Source organism: Diabrotica virgifera, chromosome 7 (genome assembly GCF_917563875.1).
Source record: "Diabrotica virgifera virgifera chromosome 7, PGI_DIABVI_V3a".
NCBI classification, from domain to species: Eukaryota; Metazoa; Arthropoda; class Insecta; order Coleoptera; family Chrysomelidae; genus Diabrotica; species Diabrotica virgifera.
Window position 1 is genome coordinate 115878648 of NC_065449.1, and position 17561 is coordinate 115896208.

The 17561-nt window shown below is 34.3% G+C and overlaps 1 protein-coding gene across 12 annotated transcripts in view; it reads left to right on the forward strand.

Annotated features, from left to right (window-relative positions):
- The window catches only part of LOC114328625 (uncharacterized), an 895031-nt gene that overhangs the window by 489944 nt on the left and 387526 nt on the right, over positions 1–17561 (forward strand). For all 12 annotated transcript variants that reach the window (XM_050655804.1, XM_028277517.2, XM_028277519.2 and 9 more), the window contains one exon: positions 7244–7333. In XM_050655804.1, coding sequence (XP_050511761.1) covers positions 7244–7333 — 90 coding nt within the window. The remainder of the gene's footprint in view (positions 1–7243; positions 7334–17561) is intronic.

Sequence of the window (17561 nt, forward strand, 5' to 3'; positions counted from 1 at the left end):
CCCGTTCATTTACTGGGCTAATCTTGATTTTTTATAAAATTAATTTATACCCTCTCTCACAGATAGTTCTATAAATGGAAATGATCGTAGTTTGCCAAATAAAAACTGTGTAGTTTTTCATTAAGTCTGTACACCTCCTAAGTTTACACTTCCTGTGATTTTTTAAACAGATGTTTTACCAGAAGATGGATTGGTAGAAGAAGAACAATAGAGTGGCCCCGAATAACTCCAGACCTTACACCACTTAGTTTTTTGCTATGGAATTACTTAAAATTAAAAGATTGCATCGCTGGACGACAAAATTTACACAAGATTTAGAAAATATAATAAGATGTAAATTCGTAATATAACTCAAGAAATAATCTATTTAAACATTTTTTAATGTAAGCGAAAAGCAATTTTTATTTGTCAAATAATTGTTTTTCTGTTTTATGCCAGCAGTAAAATGTATTTTGTATTAATTAAACTACATACATACTTCTTGTTGTGCAAATTACAAAAATTAATTTCAAAAATTTAATATTTTTTGATTACCCCATGTTATAGTTATGTTAATTTTTATATCGTGGAATAAAAGAATTGAATATTCTTTCAAATAAGCTAGCACACGACCCCCATTTTCATTAAAAAAAATAATCGACTACGTCAACACGGCCAGATGGATAACGTCACTAGTATGTATATACAGTGACGAGCACGCTGATAACCGGCAAAATAACGCAAAAGATGGAAAACACATTAAGTTGTCAGATGAAAAGAAATGAAACTAGCAGATATGAGAAATTTAGCGATAAAAACCTATTAATTAACATTATATTTATTGTTTCAAACCTTTAGACGTATCAGAGGAGTATGTCAACTAGAATTGTCACTGTCAGAGTGGCAGTTGCCAAACTCGTCCGATACGGCTAAAGGTGGGAAACAACAAATAGAATGTAAATTTATAGGTTTTATCGCTAAATTTTCCAAACAACTCACAACTACAACTTATTTCACAACTTAATATGTTTTCCATTTTTTCGTTATTTTGCCGGTTATTAGCGCCTTCATCACTGTATGTATATGTGTATATGCCAAAAAATAAAAGCGCTTTACGAGCATAAAAATAAAAATCGACTTTTTTCGGAATTTGTCTTTAAAGTCGTTTATTCTCGAAAAAATGAATTTATTTCATAATTATGTCGGTCACTGTATAATACTTTTGTGCGTTTTTATCTACACATCGCTTATTTTTATACGGTAGTTGTCTTATCATAATACATATATTATAAACATATCGTTAATATCCTTAAATAAATTGACCCATATATCCTGATATATATATATTGATGTGATCTTGATTGTTGATATGAGATAATATTCTTATATGTTACTTAATTTAATCAATGTATTAATACTAATCCAATTAATTAACCAGATCACATATCAATATGTTTTCAATCTCAGGGCGAATTATAAATTAATTACTTACTTCCGTGGCTTCTAAATATTTCTTAATGGTTCCTAATCGGGATAGAAAAGAAAAGAGTAAAAAAAATACACATATGGGTTACAATTATAATCAAAATATTTTTTATTTTATTTAAAAGGCAATCAATGCTTAATATTTGCTATTTCTTATTATTCTTAAACATAACATTTACAAATGGGAATCTTATTTCCTTTTGGTTTTCAATTGAAAGTTTTTATTAACATTTAACTATTAGGAGTTATTAGGAACAACTCTATTTAAGTTTGATGAAGCTTTTCTGATATTATTGATTATGTTATTCAATTTTTTATGTGGAATTTAATACGAAAAACCCATACATTAATGTCCAAACAAATGAGACTGACCTTTTCCTGGTGAACTGAAAATGTCCTCACACAAGACCCTTTCCTGCTATCCTTGGCTGCGATCAAACCTCGTCCTGGCTTCCAGTGATGTTCTCCTTTGAAAAACTAGCTCGAATAGCTCTCGTTCCTGCTTTTGTCGTGATGCTGTGTTCTACCTTTTTCGAAACTGCTATCATCTACCGGGACACTCTGGGCTCAAGGAGGTTCTTTTACTCTCGACCTGGCCTACTTCTCGTTCCACGATAGATACTCCACACTCACGGAACTACACCGGCTTTCTCACTCCTCGAACACTACCGTCTACTACTCGACTTCACTTCTCGACAGCTCAAAACATCCTGATCTCACTTTCTCATCCATTCCCCTACTTTCTAAATATCCCTTCCAGATTCACAAATCAATCTTCCACCACCAACTCTCATTCGTAATATTCCTCAAAACCAATTTTTAATCTTTCTAAATATGCTTAATGGATTTCAAAAGAAAATATTTAATTCCCATTCTAAAATACTTTCTAACTATTTACAAATTTTAATGACCTATTCTCTCTTTCAAATGAGTCTTATTTAGCATAGGCTAATGATCGAAACCTTCCGCGAAAAACGATAATGAACTATCATCTATTTCACTGAGTTTTATTTAGCATAGGCTAATGATCGACCTTCCGAGAAGAACGATAATGGTACGCGTCATTCACTTTGTTTATCTAAGCACATTGTTCCGAGTTTCGTACGCTTATTCTAATCACTTCTTAAAATTAAATATAACAATTTGTTGTATACAGGTTGTTCTAAATTTATATGCCCGAGGTTGAGAAAATTAAAAATATTTTATATTAAAGTGAATTTTGTTTATAATTATCAAATTTTAATTTTTATATCAAATAGAAATATAACAATATATATATATACAGTACGTAAATCGTTCAGCTGTACATAGGGAATATACATTGAGAGAATTGTGGCAACAGCGCTAACCTGTGTTAGTTAAAGCTTCTGTTCGAGTACAAGTTTTTGGTGCAATAGAGCTGTTAGAACGAATAGAATGAGTGAGTTTTGAAGCCAGGCTCTGTCCATAAATAAATCAAAAACGAAGTTAATGATTAATGAGTTAATAATTTTATTTAATTTTTAAAATATTTTTTATTTAAAAACTACATAATTTCAAAACTAAACAGTTTTCCCATTCCCTTAGACCCAAAATATTTAGCTACTACATTGTCATATTGTGAAGTTTATTTGTGTCAGTCGAAATGAGTTAACATTTTTGATGTTAATGCCCCTTAATGCTAACAACCATACATAGGCGTAACCAGGGGGGGGTTTTGGGGGTTATAACCCCCCCCATTGGGATGTACTTTGAGCTCTATACACTTAACACCATAGCCCTCAGAGACCTTCCAGTAGTTGTAACCCCCCCCCTTTCAGGTAGTTGTAACCCCCCCCTTAGGATCATCCTGGTTACGCCTATGCAACCATATGCCATCGAGAGAGCTCAGTTGCCACAATTATCTCAATATAATACAATGTATGTATTTATGTATCTACATATATACAAGGTATGTTCCCTATGTCCAGCTGAACGATTTACGTACTGTATATATATATATATATATATATAATTTACACATATATTTTTGTCTTATACAGTTGTGCTTGCTTGTGTAAACGTTGTTAGTAATGTTCGCTATTTATTGTGGATTCTATCTTTCGCCTATAAGGAGCTTCTTTAGGCTATATGAAAATTATCTAAATTCTAGGTAAATACTGCTTATGGGTCAAGAATCTAAGAGTTTCTCATGCTAATTTACTTAATAATTTGCATTATTTACGCTTAAAAATAGTAGATCGATTTAACACATTTTTTTTGTTGCTATAAATTATCTTAGCATTAATTAATTTTGATTTATTACGTTTATTACATAATGCAGAGAGAAGATAACGCATAATAAATAAGCGAATTAACAGAAACCAACAAAATATATGTCGATAAAATAGATGTCGATTTACCTGGACCTCCTATCTCACCCAATTGTTTAAGACAGGCGAAGACGAGACCTTGCCAGAAACTCCAGAGATAACAACCGAAAATGTAATCGTCACAACGGAGGAAATTACTAAAGCATTAGAAAAACTGAAAAATCGTAAATCTCCAGCACCGGACAAGATTCCAAACGAAATGCTGAAATACGGTGGAAACACATTAACTGAACAACTAAGGATACTTTCCTACAAAAAATTCTTTCGGGACATACAATACCTAACAGCTGCGCACTAGCACAACGATCTTAATGTTTAAAAAGGGTGATAAAAGGGTACCAGAAAACTACAGAGTAATAAACCTGCTTAATACCGCTCTGAAATTGACCAAAAAAGTCATAACCATAGTGAAATTTTTGCTGAGATTGAAACAGACGAAAATGCAAAATTACGACGGAAACATCGGTTTTGGGTTCACGAAATATTAAAAAAAGAAGAGAATATGGCGATTTTCATCATCTTTTCCCGCATAAAGTTGATCCAAAATTTCTCAAATATTTTCAAATGTCTCAAACCAAATTTTATATTTCCATATTTCAAAACAAACAACGCGATTTCAATTACAAAATCAACAATATATCTGCTTACTACCAACAATTATGACGCACTGGCGCCGACTGGCCGTTCAGGCCGTTCGACTTCAACGGATTTTATTCTCCTAGGAGAATTTTGGCCGTTCCGTTTGCGTGCTGGACGGCCCGGCCGCTCATAATGGGTTACGTTGCATTTAAAACTATACAAATGAATTTGGACTGTCCTGTGCCGTGCCAGGCTGTGCCGAGCCGGGCGTTCATAATGGGTTTCCTGCTTAGGGCTAAGGGCCGGCACGGCACGGCACCGGAAAAATGATCATTTGCCATGGAGACCTCGTCAGAAGAAGAGGTTATAATAGTAAGTGAAATTTGTGCTGAGATTGAAACAGACGAAAATGCGAAATTACTACGGAAACATCGGTTTTGGGTCCACGAAATATTAAAAAAAGAAGAGAATATGGCGATTTTTATCATCTTTTCCTTTATAAAGATGATCCAAAATTTCCCAAATATTTTCGAATGTCTCAAACCAAATTTTATATTTCCATATTTCAAAACAAACAACGCGCTTTCAATTAAAAAATCAACAATGTATCTGCTTACTACCAACAATTATGACGCACTAGTGCCGACTGGCCGTTCAGGCGGTTCGACTTCAACGGATTTTATTCTCCTCGGAGAATTTTGGCCGTTCCGTTTGCGTGCTGGACTGTGCCGGGCCGAGCTGGCCGCTCATAATGGGTTACGTTGCATTTAAAACTATACAAATGAATTTGGACTGTCCTGTGCCCTGCCGGGCTGTGCCGTGCCGGGCGTTTATAATGGGTTTCCTGCTTAAAGCAGGAAACCCATTATGAACGCCACCAAAACCACCAAACCACCAAAATCGCCAACGAAATGCCTCTAGCAGATGAACAACAAGGCTTTAGATCCGGACGATCCTGTAACGATGCAGTTTTTGTCGTCAGGCAAGTCAAGGAAAAATCACTTGAATACATCGTCCCGGCTTACTGTTGCTTCTTAGATCTACAAAAGTCATTCGACCGTGTAGAGCTGAATGGCGTAATTTACCTGTTATATAAACCAAACATACCATCAGATATTATAGAGACTATCGAAAACATATACAGCAGAAATAACATACAGGCCAGAATTAATAACAAACTAACACAGCCGATAACACAGTGGAAAGGGGTTCATTGAGCCAGCTGCTGTTTAACCTCATCATGAATGAAATTATTCATTAAGTCAAAAACCTGAGTATAGGGTACAGAATGGGTGAAGAAGTTATCTCTATAGTACGCTATGCAGATGATGCATACTTATTGCAGAGAGTGAAGATGACCTTCTGAGACTTTTATATCAATTTAATATAACAGCAAGAAAGTTCAACATGATAATATCACCAAATAAAACAAAAAGTATGGTAATCTCTAAAGATCCAGTAAGGCGGAAGCTGGAAGTGGACAGCAACATAATCCAGCAAGAAAGAAGTATCAGCTACCTGGGAGTACAGTTATGGAGATACAGAAGCGGAAGTTGCCGAACAAATAAACAAAGCCAACAGAATAGCAGGATGTCTTAAACACACTATCTGGCGCAACACACATCTACAGACAGAAACAAAGGCCAACATTTAAAGGACAGTAGTTTAGTTAGTTATAGGCCAATTATGACTTTAACTGTGGACACAAGACCTGACACCACAAGAACAAAAGACTGATGGAAACGTTTGAAATAAAAATAGTCTGAGATATCACAGGAAAATCATTATGGAACAGACAACGTAGCACAGACATTAGGCCAAGCTGTAATATAGACAACATAAATGACTGGACACTAAAAAGAAAAAAGAATGGTATAGCCTATAAGCAGAATGGCAGAAGGAAGACTGATAAAGATAGCACGAGACAGATCACCAAACGGCCGAAGGATTATAGGAAGGCCAAGAAAGAGATGGAGTGACAACCTGGATATCTGATGAGGAGGCAATCGAAGATGGAACAGGCGCGAGCCTATTAAGGAAGCAGGAAGAAGAAGAAGAAGAAGAAGAAGAAGAAGAAGAAGAAGAAGAAGAAGAAGAAGAAGAAGATTTATTACATATCCACAATTTTTTGTATTTAAATTGTTAATGTATCTAAAGAACGTGAAGCAGAATAAACTTTACACTATACAACCGCTGATAAATCCAGCTTGGAAATAAGTTCTTTCTAATTCAGATCCGTAAATACTTTAGACTTCTATAGGTAAAAATGAAAAAACAGTGCTCCTAAATGAATACATCAAAGTAGACAAAAGAAGATCTGATGACACAGTGGCAGAATATGTCCTAGGGAAAAGAAATCAATGCGGGCAAATACTAGTAATACAATCCTCCTAGGAGGAAGAATTAGCAATCTCAAACACATGCTTCAAATTGCTTGTAAATTTCGACAGGGCTTACTTAAACATTTAGTTAGAAACCAAATAGACTAAATACTAATCGAAAACACTATAGAAGTGGCATAGTGAGCGTCAAACTACATATACTCGGGTAACGACCAATGGATCTGATTAAAACCATATAATTCCAATCTAAGATTTTAACTAAAAAAACTAGTAATGAGGATATAATTACCAGGACTAAATACCCAAATATTCAAATCGAAAGTCAGAAGAAAACTATCAACCAGGAAAATGAGATATATAAGATGTGATATACAAACTATAGGGCAAACATACAGATACTATGTATGATTACTACAAGTAATTTTCTTACATACTAGCTATATTTTATGTACCTAACGATCGTTAGTTATATTGAAAAGAAATACTAATGGTGTTTACTCTTTTCAGGTACTTCGAACACCATACCCCCTAGTAACTTATTAGTGACAAGAAAAACAAGTTCTTCCAGTTCTTCATCACCAACACTCACTAAAGAAGGTATTGTATTTATTTTGATATTTTGATTTTTACTAGACCAAAAGTTATATAACTTAATGCAAAACATAAAAGCTACATCATAAAAACAAGAGGCACACATAGGTATAGTTCTTCCGTTCTATCTTTTCTCATGCATGAAATTATTCACGAATTGCTCTTTATACTAGGTTTCTTTTTTACTCACAAAATCTAGTATCGCAAAATTAAGCCGCTTGTCCATAGAAACCACAATGAGTTAAACAAGGATAAACAATGCGGCATGTCTTTGATACCTTGTTTTCTATGAATTTTGACGATTATCAAAATATAAATTTATATAAATGTTAATAAAAATTATTTTTTAATAATATTGTGGCTTATTTCCCATTATAAATAGTTAAAATTGTAAAAATGCCACAAGAAAATAGCTTCAGAACAACATTGACGTTTATCATTTTCAATGTCAGTGACATTAGCGCATTGGTTGTGTATATTGTAATTTATAACTTATGTTGTGATGATTTTATAAAGTTTTATTGTGTGAAATATATTATAACATACTAAAATATAAATGTACAATATAACTTTATAAATTACGTCCACCGATAATAGCCATTTCCTAATTCTTACCTTGACGGTAGGTACGTATCAATGATATTACACATCGACGTACGTTTCAATTAATGTTTTGATTTAACTTGTTTGACAATGAATCATGGTATTTAGGCAAAGGTAAAATGGAAAAACTTATATCTACGATTTTGTCTTATTTAAACATCGTTAAAGAGAGTTAAAAACAGCGATAAAGAGTAAATAAAGATCAAAACGTAAATTGATTGATGATTTAAAAAAAACGATCCAACTTAGCAAAGTAATGAAACGATCATGAAATATTTTCGAACAAAAGTATCATATTGATCAATGAATTCTGAGTCCTTCATATAGGTAGCAACAATAATATTAATGTTAAGTGCGTAGAAGGTATTAATGAGAAACCTCAAATAATGGTCAAAAGCTGAGCTTCTTAGGGTAATTAGTTCGTCAGTATCGTGATTTATGTGACTCTTCGTTTTAAAAACTGAAAATACTTATTTTGAAACAACAATAAGTACTTATTTTCTGCACCAGATATCTGAGTCCTATACATTATACAGATGCAAAAGAAGTTTTTACCCTATTCGAGAACGGAGCCAAGGAAGTTGGTCTTAAGGTCAACGAGGACAAGATCAAGTACATGGTGGTTACGAAGAACCCAAGACCAAGGGTTAGACAAAACGTAACAATTAATGAATACAATTTTGAAGTCGTCAAAGAATTTAAGTACCTGGGAGCGATCATAACATCTGAAAATAAATATGAAAAGGACGTGGCAGCCAGGATTATCGCAGGAAACAGGGCATATTACTCATTAAGGACCCTACTTAAATCAAAAATACTCTCAAGACCAGCAAAATAAGAGTATATAAGACAATAATTTGTCCCACAATAACGTATGGAAGCGAAACATGGACTCTGAATCGGCGGGAAACGACAAAATTACTGGTACTTAAAAGAAAGATACTGCGGACTATCTATGGGCCTTGCAGAGAAGAGACAACAGGAGAATGGAGAAAAGGACACAATGATGAACTCCAGACAATATATGGAGATGAAAACATAGTACGCTACATTAAAGCAAACAGAATACGATGGGCGAGTGACGTGCTAAGATCAAGTGACGAAAGACTTCTGAACGCCACATTCTGGGAAAGGCCCGATGGAAAAAGGTCAGTTGGTCGCCCAAAAAAGAGATGAAAGGATGCAGTAGCCAGCGATCTACGCAAAATGGGAGTACAGCAATGGGAAATAGCTGCTCAGGACCGACAACAATGGAGGGAAATAGTAAACGCGGCCAAGACTCACATAGAGTTGTAGAGCCAAATGATGATGATAATGATACATTATATGTACACATTCTTTTCACATTTGATACATTTTTACCCCTCTTGGGGGTGAAAAATATAAGTCCAAAATAAGTCCGGAAATGGATAAACTGACTAATTTTAAGTAACTTTTGTTCTATAGAGCTTTTTCGCCAAGTCAACACTTTTCGAGTTATTTGCGAGTGAATATGTTTATTTTTCAACCAAATAACTACATTTTAGACGGTTTTTCGCAAATAACTCAAAAAGAAAGTATTTTGTCGAAAAAAACGTTCTTAGCAAAAATATAGCCTGTAAAAAAGTAAAAAAAAAATGGTGTACGCGTTAGGTCTCTGGACCTCGTAAAACCAGAGTTATACCCAATGAAAAATATATTCATATTCACCAAATTTCAAATAGAATAATTCAAAGTGAAATATCCAAAAAAATAAGCACTTTTTGGGGAAAACCCATTATAACTTTTTTAGAGTGTTTAAAAAAGCTTTATTTCTGTTTTTATAAAAAGTTTCTAGCATTAAATTTAAGAAAGTTACGCTCAAAAAAAAGTTGGTCCCTTTTGTTTTGGCAAAAAAAAAATAGGGAAGACCACCCCCTAATTAGCAACTTAAATGAAATTAATCGTTACCGCTCCACAAATTATTTTACTTATGTTGTGTTTATATGATCTGTAAGTTTCATCGATTCAAAGTGCTTATTTGGGAAAAAAATTGGTTTTGAAGTAAAATTTTTAAAAATTTTAATTTTGAAAAATATGGTTTTTTCAAAATAACTTAAAAATTGTTAGAGATACCAAAAAATCTCGAAAAACAAAAAAGTCAGCATTGCTTTTCTGAATATCATGTATTTTTTTTGTTTTTCTGTTAGACAAAAATTGATTAAGATTTGCTGTTTCTAAATTGGCATACATTCGTGATCAGTGACTCGTTCAACCCCTTTTAACTACAGCCCTTTCAAAAATAAGGACTTTGAACCGATGAAACTTACAGATCATATAACCAATACATACACGAGTCAAGAAACTTGTGAAGTCGTAACGATTAAGTTCATTTGAGATAATAATTAGGGGGTGATTTTCCAGATTTTTTTACCAAAAAAATGGCACTTACTTTATTTTGACCGTAACTCGTTTACTTTTGATGCTAGAAATTTTTTTTATCAAACAAAAATTAAGCTTTTTTTAAACATTTTAAATAAGTTGTAATGAGTTTCCCCGAAATGTGTTTCATTTTTTGTTATTTCACGTTAAAGTATTCCATTTGGAATTTGACGGATGTGAACCTATTTTTAATTAGCTATAACTCTGCTTCTACTAGGTATAGAAACGTGATATATACATCATTTTTTAAATTTTTTACAGGCTATATTTTTGCTGCGAATGTTTTTCGACAAAGTACTTACTATTTGAGTTATTTGCAAAAAACCGTCTAAAAGCGTGGTTATTTTGTTGAAAAAATGAACATATTCCCTGCAAATAACTCGAAAAGTATTGACTTAGTGAAAAAACTCTATAGAACAAAAGTTACTTAAAATTAGTCAGTTTAACAATTTCCGGACATACTTTGGACGAATACTTTTTCACCCTCAAGAGGGGGTGAAAATCACCCCCGGGGCAAAAGCACATATCGGCACAATATCACTTTTTTTCTTTAACTTGTTAGCTATGTGTATGCCAAATTAAATTTCATGTCAATCCAAGCGGTTCTTTAAAATTTAGAGGTTTTGCAATATTTTACCGTTAAAAAACGTGCTATAAATACTAACTGACGCTCCCAAATGTGATGAAGGACATGCTGCAGCCTATATCTGCGAATAGGTACTTCAATTCCGCCGTAAAAATTCCTACCAATTGATTTTTACCGAAGAATTTCCTACAACTCACCAAGCCATAAAAAATATGGTTTTATCCATGAAAATAAATTTGTTATTATCACTGAATCAATGAACGCATTACTTGGAATAAAACTCGAGCTATACTTCTTAAGATCAAAGAAAAATTATCTTATCTACAAGCTCAACAAAAAGATATTTCCTTGATCTGGGTACCTTCCCATATGGTAATCGGTGGCAATGAGGAAGTAATGCAATTACTAAAAGTACAATAACTTTATGTAATGCAATTATATAAAGTCTGGCAAGCAATGCAATAAACGACTTAAATATAACTATCATAAATTAATACCTTGGACTGATCACAAAGCAACATCAAAGGACACATCTACATATGGTGTAGATGTGTCCTTTGTGCAAATTACTTGGGGTTTACTACCACTAAGCTCAAAGAATGCCTAAATCCAATCGGAACCGCACTCATCTTGCAAGTAATAGAAAATACCAAGTCATCATCAACCGACTTTGAATAGCACATACTTTAATAACGCACAAGAATATCTTGTGCTAACACCAGAACCGACCCTCGGAGCACCTAGTTCCCTTCTGGAATTTCGAGGTTTTCCGGCACTACATTGATACAGAGTACTCGGGGTATAAAAAAATATCAAAAGTTCACCAGTAATCTGTTTACCTCAATTTAATGCCGAAATCCCTCAAAACTTCAGAAGATGACGTGCCTTAGCTGTAACCGTGAGCACCAGGTGCTTCGGGGGTCGGTCAATTGTGATGGCATATCCGTGTTCGGCGATCCCAAAAACCACCGAGTAATCTGTTTGCATCAATTTTGTCCCGAAAACCGTCGAAACTCCAGATGACGGGCCTTCGCAGTAACCCTAGGCACCAGGTGCCCCGGGAGGTCGGTTCTGATGGTGTTTCCATGTTCAGCAATCCCAAAAATCCTCGAGTAATCTGTTTGTACCAATTTAGCCCGGAAACCCCTCGAAACTCCAGATGGCGGGTCTTCGCAGTAACCCTGAGCACCAGGGCGTATTCATGTTCACCGACCCCAAAAACCCCCGAGTAACAAAATCTGACCCTTAATATACTGATGTTGACATGTTGAGATATGAACTTTTGGATGCATTTATTGCTAGACTTCTGACAAGCAAATGACCCACTAATGGGAAACACATTTACAAACCAAAACATGAAAGAGAAATATACGTTCGTGGCGGAAGAGAGAAGAGCGAAAAGTTTGATTGATTACATAGTTTATACGAAAAACCTAGAAGATAAAATACATAACGTCTTAACTGAAAAGGAACCGGAACTAGCTACAGAGCACATGATGGTTACTGCAAAACTCGAGGATGAAAAAATAAAGGAGGTGAAAAAAAAGATTACGAAAGAGTACAAGTAAATAAGCTTAAATTAAAATAGGTGCGAGAACAAAGAAGAAACAAATAGAAGATTAAAACAACTAGAAAACCAAAAATAGGCATACACACTGGAGGAAAGATGGAACGCCTTCAAAGTAGTCATAAAGTCTACAACAACAGAGATATGTGGAATCAGAAAACATAACAAACACCATAAAAGAACGAGATGGTGGAACAATGAAGTTAAAACAGCAGTGAAGAAAAAGAAAATAGCATGGAAACAATACATTGAAACCGAGCTGGAAGAAGATAAAGAAGAATATAAAAGGCTGAGACCATTAGCGAAAAACACCATAAGACAAGCAAAAACAAAGAATTGGGAAGAGTTTGGAGAAGAATTACAGGAAAACTATGTAATAAAAATTTAAGCTTCTGGACAGCAATCCGACATATGAAGAAAGGAAAACATAAAGAAATAACAGCCGTAAGGGATACAACAAACCAAATCCAAACAAATCCAGAACAGTATGGAAATAATACTATGAAAACAAATTTAGAAATGAAACAATAGATGATAGAAATGAAACATATCAAGATAACGAGAACAAAGAATTAGAGCAAATAAGTAGAGAAAAAGAAATACAGGCAGTATCAAACGTAAAAATAGGTAAAGCTGGAGGGGATGATGACATAGACCCGGAAATGGTCAAGTATATGGGAGAAGAAGGGGTAAACTGGTTGTTGAAAATATACAAAGAGGCATGGGAAAAGCAGCAAATCCCAAAAGACTGGCAAAGTAACCTTACAGTGCCAATATACAAAAAGGGAGAACACGTCAACTGCGAAAATTATAGAGCATTATGTTTATCATCGGTATGTTTTAAAATATACACGAAAATGGTAGATAGGAGGCTAAGACAAGAGGTAGAAAAAGAACTGGGAGAAGAACAAGCAGCGTTTAGACCAGAAAGACAGACAAAAGATAACATTTACATCATTAGAAATATAACAGAAAGAAGTATTGACTCGGGGGAAAGCTCATTCTAGCATTCATAGATCTAAGGGCAGCATTCAACTTTATAGAAAGAAAAATTATATGGAAATGCTTGCAGAACATGAAAGTACCAATTACACTGATAAAAATATTTGAAAGTATATACAGAGTAGTAAAAGGACGTGTACAGATAGCAGGAGAAAGATCTGAAAAATTCAATTGGGAAACAGGTGTCAAAAAAGGAGAAAGTCTTAGTCCGCTACTATTCATAATAGTCATGAATGAATTGACTAGGAATACGGGAGAAAGAACGAACCAAATACAGACAACAATAGGATACCAAAGATTACAGCCAATAAAAATAGAAGCCTTATTGTATGCGGATAATTTAGTCCTTATAGCAGATTCCGTGACAAAAATGCAAAAACTTATAAACATATGGACAGTAGAAACAGAGAAATTAAAAATGAAAATAAACATCGTGAAAAGTAAAATAATGGTCATCGGCCAAAAGGAAGAAAATAAAGTAAATATATAATGCAAAAATACTCAACTTGAAATAGTTATGATTATCTTGGAAGTATAAATAGCAATGATGGGAAAATAGACCTCGAATTAACAAACAGAACTAAAAAATCAAACAAATTGTACTAAACAGAGCAACAGCTCTGAGGAAAAAATAATTGCCCCACGAAACAAAAATTAAAATATATAATACGATTGTGATACCGACGATACTTTATACGAGCGAAAATTGGACTTTAGAGAAAAAGCATAATAGTAGGATAAATGCAATTCAGATGAGACATCTACGAGCTATAGTCGGAAAGACCAAATGGGATAGAATAAGAAATGAGGCAATAAGAGCGATAACCAAACAGGAACCAATAATGAATAAAATAATAAAAAGACAATTAAACTGGTATGGACATCTGATGAGAATGAAACCTAGTAGACTAACAAGAAAAAATCACAAAACAAGGAATATTACAAAAAAGAAAAAAGGCAGACCGAGAAAAAAATGGATACAGCAAATAGTAGAAGCAGGAAAAATAAGCAGAAAACGCTAGAAAAGAAAATAATAGCAAAAGACAGAAAAGGATGGAAGAGATGGGTGAATATGAAGCTAAACTAAACCCAAATCCGACACCTGAAACGGTATAAGGAAGGGGAAAAAGAAAGAAAGGATGCATTTTATGCACAGTAAATGCAATTATGCCATCCCCTTTTCCATTGTTAACTTTTTTCTGACATCATCCCGGACACAATGCAAAAAGTTGCAAGACGCTGTATTTAAAAATCGATTTATTCCGGTGGTTTTTGTTCTAATGCTCTGGATTATAAACTCGAGTGGCCTCCAGTGGCCAGTATATCAAAAAGAAAGAATCGCGTGTCACTTAAGTGACAATTAAAAAAATTTAACATCTTTATTAAATTATGTCAAAATAACTAAACTATTGTAAATACTAAATTGAAAAGTATTTTTATGTATGTAATATGTAACTTATTGTCGGTGCATGTCTCCCGCTGATAACCTTTAGGTTGATGCGAATACTAGGCTGTTCAGTTTTGCGGTTCGATAGAAAAACACAAGTTTATGATTTGAAATATACTATATTATTCAGTATAGTCTCCCTGAACATCAATACACTAGACTTGTTCCAACGAGATTCCAATTTATAAATTCCATCCCTAAAGTGCGAATCTGGAAGAACTGCAAAATACGCTTCCACAGCTGTTATGCCCTAATGGTATGGGGAGCAAAGTATGCTAAATGTGCAGTCACTCGAACGTTATGGGGACCTATTGGGTTGTGAAAAGTAGGTCCTAAAACCAAAAGTAAACCTTTACTTTAAGTAAAGTTTTTCATTTTAGTGGGGACTTTCCATTTTTAATTTACAATCGTTTTTTATTAGATTATAGCGCCATCTATCCATAATTCGAAAAATTGTCTCGAATAAAAGTTAGGTATTTTTACGTAAGCAATCCAAATCTGCAATAAAAAGTGGGGGCTTCCATTTAAGGTTTTAATGTAACCTCCCACCCCACCTTCGTGGGGGGTCGAATTTGGTGCCATTCGATAGATTTTTTAAAAATATTGAATAAGTTATTTTTCAGTTTTTTCATCTGATATTCATTTTGCGAAATATCGCGGGATTCATATTTAAAATATTAAATTTACCCTACACCCCTCTCCGTGGGAAGTCGTGTTTGGTATCATTCGACAGATTTTTGAAAAATATGGAGTACGTATTTTTTTAGTTATTGGTTTTGCCGTTCATTTTGCGAAATATTCCCATTTTTCTTTTGAAAATCTGGGACTCGCCCATTTTCTTACGCCTCGCTCAAATCGTCAGATTTTTGAAATATACACTGCTTTGCATGTACTTAACTTCCCTTATCTTAATCTGACGAGCTCGAGTGTTTCTAAGGATAGATTTTTTTTCGACCCCCCTTAACGAACTCCCCTGCATTAAGAGTCAATATATGGTAGAGGTACATTTTCAGGGCACAAGATTTCTCTCCATGTAATAATCTGACGACGCGATCGAGTAACTGCAAAAATCCCGGCTTGGGCTCCCCTACCATAATCATTTGACGAAAAGCGCATTTCACACATACATTCTTTTTGAGTATTGAAACAGATGGAAGTCACTAAGCGCCAAATCTTATGAATACGGTGAACGCTTTAACAATTCGAACTTTAATTCATGGATTTTAGCCCTTGTTAAAATGCTTATACGACACGATGCACTATCGTAATGAAAAATAATTTTTTTCTTTTGCTTCTTCTTCTAAAAGTTATCTTCTAGAGATGTTGGCGACCACATTGACCCATCTTATTCTATTTACGGCAGCTCGAAATAGATCAGTTGACGTTAGACCAGTCCACTTCCTAAGATTGGCCAGCCAGGATATACGTCTACGTCCAGGGCCTCCCCTGCCCTCAATCTTGCCTTGTAGAATCAACTGCAGCAGTCGGTATTTTTCATTACGCATAATGTGGCCGAAGTAAGCCAATTTTCTGTTCTTTACGGTGTTAATTATTTCTTTGTCTTTTCCTAGCCTCTGGAGAATAGTTATATTAGTTGTGTGGTGTATATATGAGACCCTCAACATACGTCGGTAGCACCACATTTCAAACGCCTCTAACCGTTTTATGGCATCTTCTGTCAGGTTCCAGCTTTCAACTCCGTATAGGAGGACACTAAAGACGTAACATCTAAGAATTCTTATGCGTATATTGATACTTAAAGACAAGTTGCAGAGAATTTTCTTAAGACAAGACTGTTAAAAGAGCTTCTGGCTTTTTCAATACAAGTTTTTATTTCGTAGCTATGATCCCAAGTATCCTTAATGTTGCAGCCCAGGTAGCATATTTTCTGTACTCTCTCTAGAGGTGTACTGTTTACTGTAATTTGGGCGTTTATGTTGGTGTTTTTACTAATGATCATTATTTTTGTCTTCTTACAGTTTAGTTTTAGGCCGTATTTGTTACATGCTTCTACAACATTATCCATTTTCTTTTGCACAAGTCTTTTTTTACGATTTTTTTCCTTTAGCTGGTCTAGGTTACTAGGTTACAATAATATCCAGAATTTATTGTTTTACCATTTTGCAAGTAATCCGGCATCTAGCATCCCAAAAAGGTAATGCTAACTCCTTATTAGCTGATTACTGGACACGAACTCGTTTCGAAGCCGAAGAACTAGGTTAACACCAGTCTTTAGCCTCTTGTTTTGATGCAGGATCATGGTGATAGACCCAATAGCCCGATCAGGGAACACAAAATTTTACGAAAACCGCCAAAAAAATAAAGGAAGGATGAAAATTTGTGAATAGGTAGTTGAAATTGTCTATTATTATATAAGAAAAAGTTTACAATTCTATATCCTCTCCATTTTACAAAAATTGGGAAATACGGGGTGAAAAATATTTTCTCGGGGGTGACAAAATATACGTTTAAAGTAAGTCCGAAATTGTAAAAAAAGGACTAATTCTAAGTAAATTTTGTTCTATAGAGTTTTTTCACTAAGTTAATACTTTTCGAGTTATTTGCGAGTGGATATGTTCATTTTTAACAAAAAAAAAACCTGTTTTGGACGGTTTTTCGCAGATAATTC